Source organism: Cicer arietinum, chromosome 8 (assembly GCF_000331145.2).
Source record: "Cicer arietinum cultivar CDC Frontier isolate Library 1 chromosome 8, Cicar.CDCFrontier_v2.0, whole genome shotgun sequence".
Taxonomy (NCBI): Eukaryota; Viridiplantae; Streptophyta; class Magnoliopsida; order Fabales; family Fabaceae; genus Cicer; species Cicer arietinum.
In genome coordinates this window covers 27,191,547-27,207,676 of record NC_021167.2, presented here as the reverse complement: position 1 = coordinate 27,207,676, position 16,130 = coordinate 27,191,547, and the positions used below count along the sequence as shown (strand labels likewise).

The 16,130-nt window shown below is 24.3% G+C and overlaps 2 protein-coding genes across 2 annotated transcripts in view; one reads left to right on the top strand and one right to left on the bottom strand.

The window, feature by feature from the left end:
- The window catches only part of LOC101514219 (aldehyde dehydrogenase family 2 member C4-like), a 4,477-nt gene extending 2,604 nt beyond the window's left edge, over positions 1–1,873 (bottom strand). The window contains exons 1-3 of the mRNA XM_004512910.4: positions 1,666–1,873; positions 936–1,078; positions 1–336 (exon numbers count right to left, since the gene is read on the bottom strand). The exon at positions 1–336 is cut by the window's left edge and continues 60 nt beyond it. Coding sequence (XP_004512967.1) covers positions 1–336; positions 936–1,078; positions 1,666–1,762 — 576 coding nt within the window. The 5' untranslated portion in view covers positions 1,763–1,873. The remainder of the gene's footprint in view (positions 337–935; positions 1,079–1,665) is intronic.
- A 6,055-nt stretch (positions 1,874–7,928) lies between these two features.
- Positions 7,929–16,130, top strand: part of LOC101513875 (aldehyde dehydrogenase family 2 member C4) — an 8,518-nt gene continuing 316 nt past the window's right edge. Inside the window, 10 exon segments of the mRNA XM_012719313.3 lie at positions 7,929–8,134; positions 9,608–9,750; positions 13,516–13,899; positions 14,357–14,446; positions 14,512–14,685; positions 15,012–15,149; positions 15,687–15,824; positions 15,937–15,998; positions 16,098–16,127; positions 16,129–16,130. The exon segment at positions 16,129–16,130 is cut by the window's right edge and continues 316 nt beyond it. Coding sequence (XP_012574767.2) covers positions 8,032–8,134; positions 9,608–9,750; positions 13,516–13,899; positions 14,357–14,446; positions 14,512–14,685; positions 15,012–15,149; positions 15,687–15,824; positions 15,937–15,998; positions 16,098–16,127; positions 16,129–16,130 — 1,264 coding nt within the window. The 5' untranslated portion in view covers positions 7,929–8,031.

Sequence of the window (16,130 nt, the reverse complement as noted above, 5' to 3'; positions counted from 1 at the left end):
AGCAGGCTTAAGAATCATAGTACAACCAGCAGCCAAAGAAGGAGCAACCTTAGCAAAGAACATAACAGTTGGAAAATTCCAAGGAATAATGTGTCCAACAACACCAATAGGTTCCATCAAAGTATACATGTGAAGATTCCTAGAAGTTTTGAAAACATCTCCATGAATTTTATCAGCAGCACCAGCATAGTAATGTAGGATATTGGATGCTTCAGGAATATCAACAGCTTTACACCAACTATATAATTTTCCTCCATCAATTGTATCTAATGCTGCTATTTCTTCTATGTTCTGTTCAATTAGCTCTGACCACTTAAGCATAATCTTTGCTCTCTCCTATCAAATGTTTCATGATCACAACAAATTAATAAATGATTCATATTTCCAACTTTTCAGATACAATTTTGTTCATAGAGTAAGATATAAATATTTGGGTAAATCATGTCATGTATCAAACATTAAAATCAGGGCCGACCCAACACATTGTAAGATTTAAAACGAAAATAATATTTTTTTTAAATAATATATAAATTATTAATATTTTATTTAATAACGATAGAAAATTTATTTGTTAGAAATTATGGTAATTTTAAATCTATTTTCTTTATATTTTTCAAAAAAATAAAATAAGATATTTCATTTCTAACTCAACATCAAGAACTCATAGAATTTTCGATCTTTTAATTTAAAAAAAAAAAAATTGTATATACGTAGTACCAAAATATAATTGTATATTTTATAAGTTTTAGTTTTACTAGAACTTGAGGTATTGCTACAAAATACTTACATATTTTGAGGCGTTTTATGGAGTAAAAAATTTATTTTTCAGATAAACCTAAAGCGGTTATTTTAGTGGTCTTAATTTTGGTAGACATCGATTATAATAAACACTTTTTCCTCATTTTTTATGCATAAACATATTTATTTGAACTTACGGCACCAGTCATGCGTGGCCATGGACCAAAATCAAATGCTTCACGTGCAACTTTCACAGCAATATCAACATCTTCTTTGGTAGCTTCTGCTATTTTTGTAATCACTTCCTCTGTTCTTGGATCAACAGTGTCAAATGTTTTTCCTTTTTATTTCAAAAAAAAAAAAATCAACATATACATATAAGTTTAACAAGTCAATTTAATTTTTTAATTTAAAATAAAAAATAAAAAAATAGGACCATTACCCTTTATAAATAATTTGGCAAGTATAAACGCAAAATCGATACATAATGTCGTATTTAATAATATTAACATTTATCAGTTAAACTAAAATTTATCAATACTTAGATTTCTTAATATCATACATAAACTTTCATCAATGATATACAATACAAGTATATATTTTCAACTTCTTGATAACACTTTTTAAAATATTTCTACAAATATCTACTAATTCCAGTCTCAAATATAAATGCAAATGAAAACAAAAAAAAAATATGTATTTGATTTAAATTTTATTTTAAATACATCAAAAAAATTTATAATGTGCTTTTGTTTATATTTGAAACCAAACTACTCTATAAAAATATTTATACCTTTGGTGTATAGTCTTTATGAACTTATTTTATTTACCTAGGTAACAATTAAAAAAAATACACAAAAAAAAAAAATCTACCAGAAAGATTTAGTGGTGGAATAGAATTGAAGTATTTGTGAAACTAGTTGAAACCTGAAATTGAGTCCACGAATTCTCCATTGATGAAAAGCTTTTTAAACTTTATAGTTGGAATCTTGACAAATGACTCTAAGTTGGAGAGATTTGCCATCTATAATTCTCCACCTACTTTTCTCTATGTGGAATGTAAAGTATAATAAAAGTTTAAAGAAATAGTAACTTGAGGAAGAGAGTGTGGTTAGCTTTTGTGTGTAATAAAGGAGAGGTACAAGAGTTATTTATAAGCAGCATTGACTCATGCATATCTCACATACGATTATGCATTCTATTTAATGCAATTATTATAATGTTTATTTTTTCATAATAATTGTCTCCTTCAAACACACAAATTTTAAAAACATATTTTTTAGAATTATTGTAATGTTTACCCTTTTAGTTAAATAATGCTAAAAAAACATTCTTTAATATATTTTTTTTGTTTGTTTTATAAGAGACGATAAATTTTATCATAATTAACTCATGCAATTATGAAGATCCAGGTTCGAATTCTTGACAAAATGTTCAACCTAACAATATCGACGTTTGTCAGTTGAATTATGATTTATTAACTTTTAATATATTTTTTTAATTAATAAAATACACATAACTCCTACTAAATTTATATGAGACCCAATTGTTTTAGTCGGATTTATGTAAATTTTAATTAATCAAATAAAATTTATTAAAAAATATGTATTAAAGAGTGTCACTCTCAAATTATTATTTTTATTGTATATTTATGAATGATGAAAAAATAATTATTATTAATAAGAATAATTTAATAAAATTATAATTATTTTTCTTTTATTTATATTTTTTCTCTGAGTGAATCGGTAGTACAATATGTGGAAAAATGTCAACCTTAGAAAATGTTTTGGTTTCTTTTGGCTTCCTAATAAATTGGAATTTACATTTTTTGTCCTTTCTCATTTTCCACGTTGAATGCCATAGCAGAGTCAGAATTTGTGGGCAATACAAAGAATATGTGCAAAACAAATTAGACAAAAACAAAGTGTGTAAAGAAATATTGGTTCACTTTTAATATGAGTCACTAATTAGCAGTATATTTTCTTTCTCTTTTAAAGGAGTACTATATTAATAAAAATGAAACAATATCTCAACTTTTTATTTATCTATATAAAAATAAAAAAACTATTTTCACAAAATAAAACCCTTAAGACAATTGCGCTTGTGTGTGTTGAATTATAAAAACTATATATTATAAACCTTTCTCTTTCAAATTGATGCATTATATATTATGAAGGTGTGTTAACCAACCAATTCCTCAATAGCTATAAAACAAAAATTTAATAGGTCTCGTTTAATTTGTAGAAATTCTTATTTTATTTATATGAGATATTCTTTAATTGAAATATTATCATTAATATGAAATATTATATAATAAATATGCATTTATAAAAATAACGATCAAATTATGAAAAAAAAATCAAATTATATAAAATGATAAGATGGTTAAGGTTTTTTGGGTGTACGTAAGATGTTTAATGTTATCCATTTTAGTTAATTGGTTAGTAGTTTATTTCACCCACCAATAATAATAATAATTACACTAACCATTTAACCGGTGTGTGGTACGCTTTCAATATATATATGATTTTTACCTAACAACTTTCAATCGTTTTTACTTTCTTTAAATGGCCCATCACTCTTTGTAAAAAAAGTGAAATATTTTGTAGTTTCTGGTAAATTTTGATATTTTAATTTTAATTATTATAAAATAAAAATTATGATCATATAAAATTATAATTCTTACAGCTAAATTAATATATATTTTTTGAATTAATTTTTGTAGGTGTATTCAAAATTCAATTTTTAGATTAATCTTTTTTTTATTTTTATCTTTAATTTTTTTTAAATATAAAAAAACTCATATTTAATATTTTACAAGTTATTATTATTTTTTTAGAGTAACTTTTTATAATGTTATAAATATGTTTATAAAAAAATATTAAAAAAAATTAAAATTGAAAGTTAATTAAATATATTTCTTTTTAGTATAAATTAAAATTGTTTGGTAGATAATTTTATAGAGACTAAAAATTGTATTTTTAATTCATTAATATTAAAATTAAAATGTTAAAATTTTATAGAATTAAAAATATATATTGAAAAGAAAATAAAAACTAATAACTCATTACAGTTACGGGTGATTTATATAAGTTTATGACACCTCATCTTTTTATGATTTTTTTTACAAAAATAAATAAATAAAAATCACCATTTAGTAATAAATAAATAAGTTGATGCATTATTCAAAAATAATAATCTTTTATGGTTGAAAATTTTAAGCATTCCATTTGTATCCACATCATGTAAGAAGTCAAATTCACTCTATAGAGTCATTTAGTTTTCGTGAGTTGTTCACACTATGCACCCATGATCAAATCGACAGTGATTTTATATCTTGTAATTATTAATCCATGTTTTAATTTCGAACTTCATGATTAGTCAAGTTAAGGAATTCAACTAAAGCTCTTACTAATTTTTTATTTTTTAATTACTCCATAGAGTGTTAAGTTAGATATATAAAGAAAATATTGAGAACTATATATAAATCTAAGTCAAACATAAATAAAATTAAAGTATGGATAAATTGCAAGTAAAAATATATTTAAATTGATGTGTCTAAAATAATAATTATAATAAGTATTTATAGACTTAACGTTAAAATCTAACTCCTATCAATTATGATGATCGTAATCAAAATAAAAATTGTGTTGTAACTACTAATATTTAGATTTACTCGTGTGGTTGTGTCTAAGATCGTGGCATGCCATTGCTCACTTAGCATTGTGTATTTCCCTTGCTTTCATCTTATTGTTTCATGAAAAATAATCATTTCGTGTTTATTAATTTATCTCTCACTTTGTTTAATTTGAAAACTGAAAAACTACTTCAAAATGTTAAATTATTATTCAACATCACGATTGAACTCTATATGACTTGAAATATCATATTCAACTTTGTAACCATCAGCTACCTTTCTATTCACACATCATGATATCGACTTAGTGTAAACTCGACTGTTTGGCATTCTCGACTAAAAACTTAAAGATTTAATTATAATTTTAGTCTTCATATTTTTATCAAGTCACATAATCAGTTCCCTAATTTTAAATGTTGACAGTTTTGGTTCTTCGTTCTGATTTTATAACTAAAAAATTAATGATGTAACATGTTTTAAATGACGTGACATATGATACAATGATGTAAAATATTTAACACTCCTGAAATCACAATAAATTTTTTTGAAAACTTAAATTTGAACTTCATAAATTATTCATTTTTGTAATTTATTTAATTATATATAAATAATTAATTAATACATTTATATGGTTCTATATAATGAAATTGTATGCTACATCATTTAAAATATATCAAATTATATTTTTTTAGTTCCAAAATTTGAAGAAGAAATCAAAACTATCGACTTTTAAAATAAGGAAACCAATTCAATAAATTGATGAAAATAAAATGATCAAAATTATAATTAAGTCAAATTTAAAATATTTTTAAGAGCAAGTAATACGATTAATATATTTTCATATCCATTTGATATTTACCAGATTTACGAGCATTATATTGAAAATGTTTAGTCACTTGCATAATTTTATTTGTTGTTTTTTAAATTTTCACACAATGGCATAACTACGATGGTACAAATGATTTGAACTTTATTCATATTGAGCACAATGTGTTTCTTCTAAATCATAACTCGTGCAATATTTGGTGTTTTATTACCTATCTATTTAAAAAACATAAAATTTATCTTATCAAATTTATCCTATCAAATTTATCCAATAGTATATAGGATCATTTTGATCCACGTGGACGAATTGGACCCTCACCATAGAAGTCACATTTAAAAAATTTATAGAAGCAATTCAAATTTCTATCTAACAGTCACGTGCAATAAATAAATAAAAAAGAAGTTAAATTTGTTTAATTCGAGTTTATTATATTAAATTTGTAAAATAATAATTATTAATTTTAATTATATTTGTTAAACGTAGATGATGAAATGGTGAGATGTATTTCCACCAACTTCTCTGGTCTGGTAATACAACTTCTCGTGCATTAACTATTTGAAATAATGCATGAAAATAAATTATGTTACTATAGTAAGAAAATTATACATAAACAAATGATAATACCGATTTAAATTAAATTTAATTGATCAATTGTAAATATATCACTCCAATCTACACATAATTGCGCTTCATCATTGTTTTTTCAGATTTTGGTTTTATAAAGTTTGTGGGGCTATAGTCAAATTTGAGAGACATGAAATAAAACTTTCTAAGATTTTGCATTTAATTATCAAAAAGGCCAAGTATTTGTTTAAGGAGTACAAAAGAAATAAGTGCACAAAACTCAAGAAGTAAAAGAATCTCAAATATTAATGTAAAAACAATTGGAGTATATCCCAAAAAATTCTTTAAAATTTATACATGTATCATTATTGTTTCTTACATCAACAATATTTTAAAATTGACTTCGACTTTATAAAGTGTTGATAAGTTTAACTTATTTAAGTTAGTCTCAATTAATTTCTAAAGTTAAGAGTGTTAAATATCACATTAAATATCTTTAATGTTAAAAGTTATAAAGTACTCTAATATATAAATTGTATAATGAAGTTTTGTATAGAACGAAATGCATAACTCCGCTCTATTGGTTTGGAAGAGAAGAAAATCTTGTATTTGAGTGGAAAATCATTCAAGATACAACATAGAAGGTCAAGACAATTTAAGATAAGATGATAGTTGTTCAAAGTTGACAAGAGAGTTATAATAATAAGAGGTCTATCAATTTGTCGTTCGAAGTTGGAGAACCTTATATTTATAGAGGAAATCCGCAGCTGGACCAGAGAAAATCAAGGATCCATCGGAATGTGCGCTCCAAACTTAGGGTTTTGACCTAGGTTTTTGATCGAGCAACAACATATGTATGAGACCAAAAATTAGGGTTTTGACTGCGCAATAACGTATGCATGGAAGGAAGATTGGATCAGATATTGAATGTTGACTCGATGGAGGGTAATTACGTAATTAACACATCAATAAGAGATAAAAACACAAACATTCATTTAATATTAAATAAATAAATAATTTATTAATTTTTCATATACTAAAAAATAATACACTACTTAGTCAAAGCCAAAGCCCGACCGAGCCGGCTGGACGGACAACGGTGGCACGCATGCACGTGTGGTGGTCAATTTTGCATGTGTTTTTCTTTCTTTACAAAATTGCGGTACCTCTTGGGGCACACCCTAAATTTCATACCTCTACTTTATAAACATTAGTTGTGTGTGATATCCCTCCTATACGAGACTTACTTATTTTTCAATTCACAACAACACTATCTCTTATTAATGTCATCGTTATTTAAAACAATCTATCATTAATATAATCATTATTTCCAACAATATTTCATTATTATCATCGTCATTAATTTAATTTATTATAATATATTTGTTCTCGTGCTATAAATAGATAACAAGTTATCGTAATAATTACCAAAAAAATAAATAAAAATAATAGTTTTTAGAATAGTTTAATCTTAGCTTTTAATGTAATTTATTTTCGTTGTAGATACGTCTTTGATGATATCATCCATTAATATAAGAGAAATGCTAACATATTATTAATATATCAAATATATAAATTTTGTATTAGAAATTATATATATCTTTTTCTCAGAAAGTGTACAATCCATTTTTTTAATATGTAAATGTTATGAAATTTTTAACATGTCTCTAAAAACCACCTGTTAGAATATCCCTTAATTTAATTATGAAAAGGATGAGATATTTTTTTGTTTTGAAAGAAAAAAGAAAAGATATAACTGTGTCAGAAAAAATAATTTACCTGTCATAAATTCTTTTCAATTTCATCGAAAAGGATACATAGAAATGTGTCATATATGACAAAATAGGTCAAATTTTGCTCCTTTACCAACACATTATTTATCTTCAAAGTCTACTTGTGGTATCTATTAAAAAAGTAATATTTTAAATTTTGATCACTACTATAAAAAAAAATGAACTATTTTTAAATTATTTAATGGTATCAATCTAAATATTTCTTTTATTTAATTTAAAATATTTAATATTTATAGTCAAATATTTGACATTAAGAATAGATGATTTAGTAAATTAATTAATATTTTCCATAAAGTAGGTTTTTTCTTACTTATAATAATAATCATCAAAAGAGAATAATTTTTATCTATAAAAAAGGCCCCAACTTTCCATTTCTTTGTAATTAGTTAAAGGTCTCAACTTCAACAAGTTGTCTTGTGACCTTGTCTCCAACTAATAGTCTCAAGTTTCTTTGGAAAACACAAAATACAAAGATGACTATTTCTTCCAATGGCAAAATTGATTTCTCCCTAGAGATTCCCACCATCAAGTTCACCAAGCTCTTCATCAATGGAGAATTTGTTGATTCCCTTTCAGGTTCTTCACTAATTTTACATCTTCTCTCTTTTTTCTATTGTTGTTCTTCCATAATTCCCCTTTATTTTATGTTTTTTTTTTAGTTTAATTTTCACTTTTCCTCAAGCTTATCATACTTTTTAGATTAATCGTTTTCAATCTTATTTTTCTTTCTCGTTGATAAAGAGTTTAATTGCGAAACTCATACATAGAAAATAAAATATTATAAATTTGAATCTGACTATAACGTATCAAATGCCTTTGCAATTTTTTACCATTTGAATTGGATTTAAAAATGTTTGTTTTTTTGTTTGTTTGTTGAGTTTTATTATCTTCCTTTGTTTTTTGACATGAAAGTGGAATGCTAACACACAATTTACACATAGTTTCTAAAGAAGATAGATAAAATGAAAGATGAAAGCCATGTTGCATAGTTTCAATGGTTGGTGTTAATGAGTTATGGTTAGATAAGGGTTGCCTTCAACCGTCCATACTCATACTCAAATCATGCTACTATATATAAGACCTACTTATAGAGTATCCAAACAAATAAAAATTAAAATTAGATATATTAATTTTTTAAATTTTTATTTATTTATATATAATTATAGAACAATACATTATAATCCCTTTATATTTAAAACTAAATGTACGTCACTTAAAAGTAAAATAATAAAATGCATTTAAGGATAAATTTTGATTATTTGAATGTAAAATTTGTCACTCAAAAAAATTATACTTTTACTATGTTAACACATATTAGTTTTGAACATTTTTTTTCCAAATAATGTTAGGCTAGCTGATATTTGAAACTCAACATCATTTATTAATAAATCCTAATTATACCAAACAGACCTATGATTATTAGAACTGAATATCACTACTATCAAACATAGCCTAATTATTAATACACAATGTCACTTTTGCTAAACCGAATCTAATTATTAAAACCGAACCTAGCTATTATTAAAAACAACTTAATTAAAATTATTTTTTATCTTTATTTTTATTAAAAATAAAATATTTTATCTTTCACGTCTCTTCAGGTCCGTTTGAATTTTAATATGTTCTACAAAAATAGTCAGAATAAAAAAAGAAATACACCAACTGATATTTGATTAACGAATATAAAAATGAATTTGACTATTATGGTAACTAGTACATTTTTTTTATGTATTTAGATTATCTCAGTTTAAATTTTCGTTAATTTTTCTCTTTTTTAATTTTTTATTATTTTTTAATTTGATTCAAAGTTTATATTATTTTGAATATACAAATAAAATTTTACACTAATATAAAATTATTTAATTTAAATTAACATTTTTTACACTTTTATGAAATACTATTAATCTTATAAAAAATATTTAAGAGTGTCATATATCAATCAACAGCTTATACCAAAAGTAGCAAAACCCTTCTTTGTGCTTTATGGTTGAGGTCTATTTTTTGGTTTTAACTTTTATTCTATTTTGAATAATAAAAATGGAAATATAGGAAAAGAGTTTGAGACGATTGATCCAAGGACAGAAGAGGTAATTGCGAAAATCGCAGAAGGAGCAAAAGAAGATATTGATGTTGCTGTGAAAGCGGCACGTGTCGCTTTCGATGACGGTACATGGCCTCGCATGCCCGGTGCTGTACGTTATCATTTCTCTCTCACTTTTCATATTCAAATTTTAATTGCAATTTTTTTTTTATATATTTTTATCAATTCGTTCATTTGATTTATAATTTTAAAATTTAATCATTTTAGTCTTTCATATAAATTTTTTAATTAAAAATAATAATAATTTATTTTATTTTAAAAAATACACATGAAATTATAATAAATTTTTTTAAATACTTCAATTTTAATTTCTGAAATTATTCATTTTTTTATAATTTAATTAATAAAATAATTAATATATTTAAATTATTTAATATCATAAATTTATAAAAATATGTTAAATTATAATTTTTTATTTTAAATATTTAAAGAAATTAAACCAATGTATTTTAAAATATGAGAATTGTAATATAAATCGGTCAAAAATAAAATACTAAAACTAAGATAAAATTAATATTAAACAAACTTCCATTATTTTATCATGGGTTTATTAATAAATACTTAAGCAGTTGTTATTTGACTGCCTTTATCGATCAAATCTCCCATTAAGTCCTCGTGAAGTAACAAATAATTCATTAAACTATTAATTATACTTGCTACTCCCTCGTGAACAACACATACATAAACAAAAGAGAAAATAATGTTTTACAATTGAACAAAAACAAGCGACTAACAACTCATTGAATGTTTTATTGTTCATGATCAATTATGTCACTTGATTGCTTCTAATTAATTATTTGTTGTTTATAAAATTTTCTAGACAAATAATTCCAACAAATAATCATATTTATTTTGAGGAATTCATAAAGTGTATGTTTTATATATGGTAGTAAGTTTATTAAAATTTATGTGAATTAATGTAATTTTAAAAAAGCTACAACTTATAATTTTTATAAAATTATATTTATTCATTGTGATACCAAACATAAATCAAATATACTATATACATTGTCTATTATCATGATGAATTAGGTCAAAATATTAACCTACGTATTGGGATATCCTTATCTAATAAGCATTTGTAGCAAATAGTGCTCCCTCTACCTCAAATTATACCATGGAAAATCGAATAGTTATTACGTATAAACATTAAAAGGTTGTATTAAATAATAAAAAACATTTTAAAAAATTGAGTAAAAAAGAAATATTAAAAAGTTATAAATAAGTGACATACGTAACCCACTTAATTACTAAAATGTGTGTGTCCCTTCCATTTTAAAATAATTGTCAGATTTCAAAAAAAACATTGTGCAGGTCCCTCTGTTCTTTATTACAGTAGTAACTAGTAATAGCTATGACACTTAATTTATGTTGGAACTAAGCATTCATCTTAGAAAATAGGAGAATAATAAATGGAAATTTTTAGAAAATAGGAGAATTAATAAATGGAAATTTTAAAATATTAATATTAAATAAAATTGAATTTGGTGACTTTTATTTATATTTGAGGTAAACATCGACAACTTTTACTTATAAATAAAGCAAGAGATATTGGATTAAATCTAAGTTATTACATTCCATTTGCATTTATAATAATTAGTGACTTGAATTCGGGACCAAAAATTGTCTATAATATTTTTTAAACTTTACTAAATATATAATTTTATAAACAAATCCATAAAATAATCTATAATATATAAAACATTGTTTTCTATTCAAAATAGAATGTATATTAATGTATCATTGTGTTGTCTTTAAGTGTAAATGAATGATTAAAATTAGTATCAATTTACGGTATTTACTTCTTGTAACTTTCTATATTTAAATACTTTTCAAAGGCAACATTATAGGTGCAAAATAAAAGTCATTAAACATTTTAAATTAATTATTTTTCTTTTTTGAGGCAACACTACTCTTAGTTTTATGAAGATGTTATAAAATTATTATTATCTTTTATTAATTTATACTATTATTTTTTAATATATATGTATATATAATAAATAAATTTGACAATTATTATAGAATAAAAGAGTGAGTAGTGGTTGAAAGTTCCAACCAAATTATACTACAGGGTATTTCTAACAAGTATTTTAAAGACATTTGTTAATGATTAAAAATAAATTTTTATCTTAAAATAATATATTTTAAACTTTTAATAGATTAAAAATATAATTTTTAATTCATTTATAATTTTTAAAAAATATTTAATTTATCAATAGGACACTCATTAGTATTTGGATTATATGATTGGGTATAGGGTCCTGGCTACCCTTAATAGGGTGGGATCACCTCCCATTTATTATTCTTGATGAGCCAACCTCACACTAAATAAATTCAAAATACACTAGAAAATGATAGTGGGACCTACAATCTTGTCACTTGTGTTGGTAAAAGTCTTAAATTGACATCTAAAAAGACAAGTTTTATATGTATACATTTCACATATATAAATAAATGATTACAAATAAAAGAGATAAAACAGTTATTTTTATTAAATGATTATTTTTAACAGTTGTGTATTTTGTATTCTTATATATGAAAAATGAACTTTGAAAATAATACACATAATATTAACTAAATAGTATAATTAAAAAAATAATCTTACATTAAAAACTACTGAAAATAATTTTTTTCTCCAATTGACTCTCATGAAATGAATTGTTTGAATATAATATATGGTAAATTGAGAACTACTTGACAGTGAATTGTTTAATATTCTTCATCGAAGATGCTATGAGATTTTTAGATCTGCTTCTTGGACTAATTCAACAAAACTTTTTTCTTTTTATTTTATAAAAAAAAGAAAAAAAGAGTTGAATGACACATGTATAGATAGGTGTTTATGAACTTGTCCTATTCTTTGACTTCAAATCCGTGACTCTATCTGCCTTTTGTACAAATAGTCCAATTTCAATAATTCATCTTCTAGCTATAAAATAGCTCACACAAATCGAAAAGAAACAAATTCTAAAATGTTATAATATAAAAATTATTTAACTTTATAATAAATTTAAATAAATATAAATAATATTTAAATAATGTGTTGGAATATTTGTGTGTACGGAATAATTATTCTTTATTATAATGCAACGTAAATGTCAGGGTATTGCTGTCACTTGCATATGGCTGTCAATGGATCCACGTTTCAGACACATTACACTAAATAAATACTTGTACCATAATATATATGTTATTTAATTGTAGTTTTAATTTATTTATTTATATTAATTTATGAAATTGATCATTTTAATTTAAAAATTAATAATTTTAGTCATTTTATTTGATTTTTTAACTAAATGAAATGAGATGTTATAAATAATGGAAGATATGATACAATAACGTATAGTGATTAACACTCATGAAATTGAAATAAAACGCCGTGAAAATTTAAATTTCTACTTCAGAAATTTTTCATATTTTTAATTTAATTAATGACATATGAATAATTAATGCGTCTAAATGGTTTTATATCATATAATTGTATGTCACGTCATTTAAAAATATTAAATCGTTATTTTTTTAGTTCAAAAATATAAAACATAGATCAAAACTATCAAATTTTAAAATAGGGAGACCATTCCCGTGAATCTATACCAAAATTACAATTAAACTAATTTTTTTTTATAACATAAATACTTGTACTATTTATTATTCAGTATATTAGATTAATTTATTGTTCCTATGTTAAATACCAATTTAATCCATATCAATTACATGTATTACTATTTGTAAGATTTAAAACAGAACATGGATAAAAAAGTTTAAACATGGCAAGATTAAAAAAAAATTATATAGTTTGTTTGAATTTCTTTTGTGCAACATATTATTAAAGTTTGAGATGGTTTGTTAAAATCAGGAAAGAGCAAAAATAATGATGAAATGGGCAGATTTGATTGATGAAAACATAGAAGAAATAGCAGCATTAGATACCATAGATGCTGGAAAATTGTACAGTTTTTGCAAGGCTGTTGATATTCCAGGTGTAGCAAATACCATACGTTACTATGCTGGTGCTGCTGATAAAATTCATGGAGAGGTATTAAAATCTGCTAGGGATTTGCATGCATATACTTTGATGGAACCAATTGGTGTTGTTGGACACATTATTCCTTGGAATTTTCCTAGTACTATGTTTGCTGCTAAGGTTGCTCCTTCTTTGGCTGCTGGTTGTACTATGGTTCTTAAGCCTGCTGAACAAACACCTCTCTCTGCTTTGTTTTATGCTCATTTAGCTAAGTTGGTATGTCTTCAACAAATTTCTCATTTTCTTATTGAATATAACTTATATAAAAAATATTGGCTTAATTGCACTTTTATTTCTTAATCAGTTTTGGTCATCAAACAAAATTTTGGTCTAAAATTTGATGAAGTGTAATTTTTTGCATTTATTTAAACAACATCATGCCTTAAGATCTTGTGGTGCGACAATTGTACCTGAGATCTATGATCATAGTTCTGTTTGAGAATTAAAATTGGAGAGAAATAAAATGAGCAAACTATTTTTGTGATTCACTTAAAACAGAAAGACCAAAACTGCAATTAAACAAAAAAAATAAATGTTTCACAAACATTCATTTTTCGTAAGTACATATGCGACACCTGGTTAATCGCGTGCAAAAATGTGGTTAATTTAGATTACGTAAATTGTGGCTAATTCTTAGTTTGATTAGTTTTCCTTGCTTTTTTATATTTTGAAGGCTGGAATTCCAAATGGGGTGCTGAATGTAGTACCTGGATTTGGTTCAACTGCAGGAGCTGCAATAAGCTCACACATGGACATTGATAAGGTACAAAGTTTTAATCATCAAGCATTTAAAAAGTACTACCATAATTAATGTGCTTAATTATGCAGGTTAGCTTTACTGGTTCAACAGATGTAGGACGTGAAATAATGCAATCTGCTGCTAAAAGTAATTTGAAACCAGTTTCACTTGAATTAGGAGGAAAATCACCACTCTTAATATTTGATGATGCTGATTTGGATAAAGCTACTGATCTTGCTCTCTTAGGCATTCTATTTAATAAGGTGATTTTTTTTTTTCAAAAAAATTAAATCTATTTTAAGTAAAGTCTTCTCTAACGAGTCAAAATTTCTCACTTATTATGTTTTAAGTCGTTCCACATTCTTGCACGAGATTTTTACTATAAGTTATTTTTAACATGGTGAATATTTTTTACCATAAATTTAGAAAAGTACTCTCTAATGACATGTGTCTGAATTTCACATATCTATTTTATGTTATTATATACTCTTGCACTAAATCTTTAATATGTAGTACTAGTTACTTTTACAAAACAACTCAGTTATGCATTTCTTAATATATTTTATTTTTAATTCTTGTATGGCTTTAGGGAGAAATTTGTGTTGCTGGTTCTCGTGTGTTTGTTCAAGAAGGAATCTATGATGAATTTGAGAAGAAGTTAGTGGAGAAAGCAAAGGCTTGGGTTGTTTGTGATCCTTTTGATCCTAAAGCTCAACAAGGGCCTCAGGTATGATCTTAGCAACACAAATATAAGTTAGTTTGAACAAACTTTTTTATAACACTAGTAAATATTGAATGAATTATGTAATAACCATTAATTTATAAATTTTTCATTTAACTTTTTAACTATTAAAAATTTATAAGTTTCAATCATGAAAGAAATTGTTTAGGAGAATACAAATTTATATTTTAATTAAATAATTTTTAATAAAACTTTCCTCCTCTTCCGTTTAAATCTAAATTATTAAGGTTTTATTTATCTGAAAAGCGTAAAATTAACAAAATTTTTGAAGAGTTTTTCATTGCGAAAAAATATAAACTTATCTTCGTTATCCAAACTAAGCTCATACGTACGATGGCGCAAAAAACATGTGATTTTTTTTATAACTATTATCTAATTAGTCATTTTCAATCTCAATTTTCATCTTTATTTTGATATCCTAATATGTATCATCCTTTGATTTTTAATAAAATAAATTAGATTGTTCTTATCAAAAATAAAAAATACAAGCCTCCTCTATTGACTAAGAGTTTCTTATTGTAGGTTGACAAAAAGCAATTTGAAAAAATTCTTTCCTATATTGAGCATGGAAAGAAAGGAGGGGCAACCCTTTTGACCGGTGGTAAAAGAGTAGGAAACAAGGGTTACTACATTGAGCCTACAATTTTCTCTAATGTTAAGGTGAATTTGAACTCAACAACAATATCATATACATATACTTCACAATATTCAAATAACTAACCATTATATTTGTCTTTTCTTTTTATTAATAATAATAATTTAATTTAATTAGGAGGACATGATTATAGCACAAGATGAAATATTTGGTCCCGTCATGGCACTCATGAAGTTCAAGTAAGTTATATTTTTTTTGTATAAGATTAAATATTCGTTAACCCCTATAAAATCACAATCGTTCAACATTAATCTCTAAAAAATTTATTCACTTTATAGAACTATTGAAGAAGCGATTAAAAGTGCAAACAA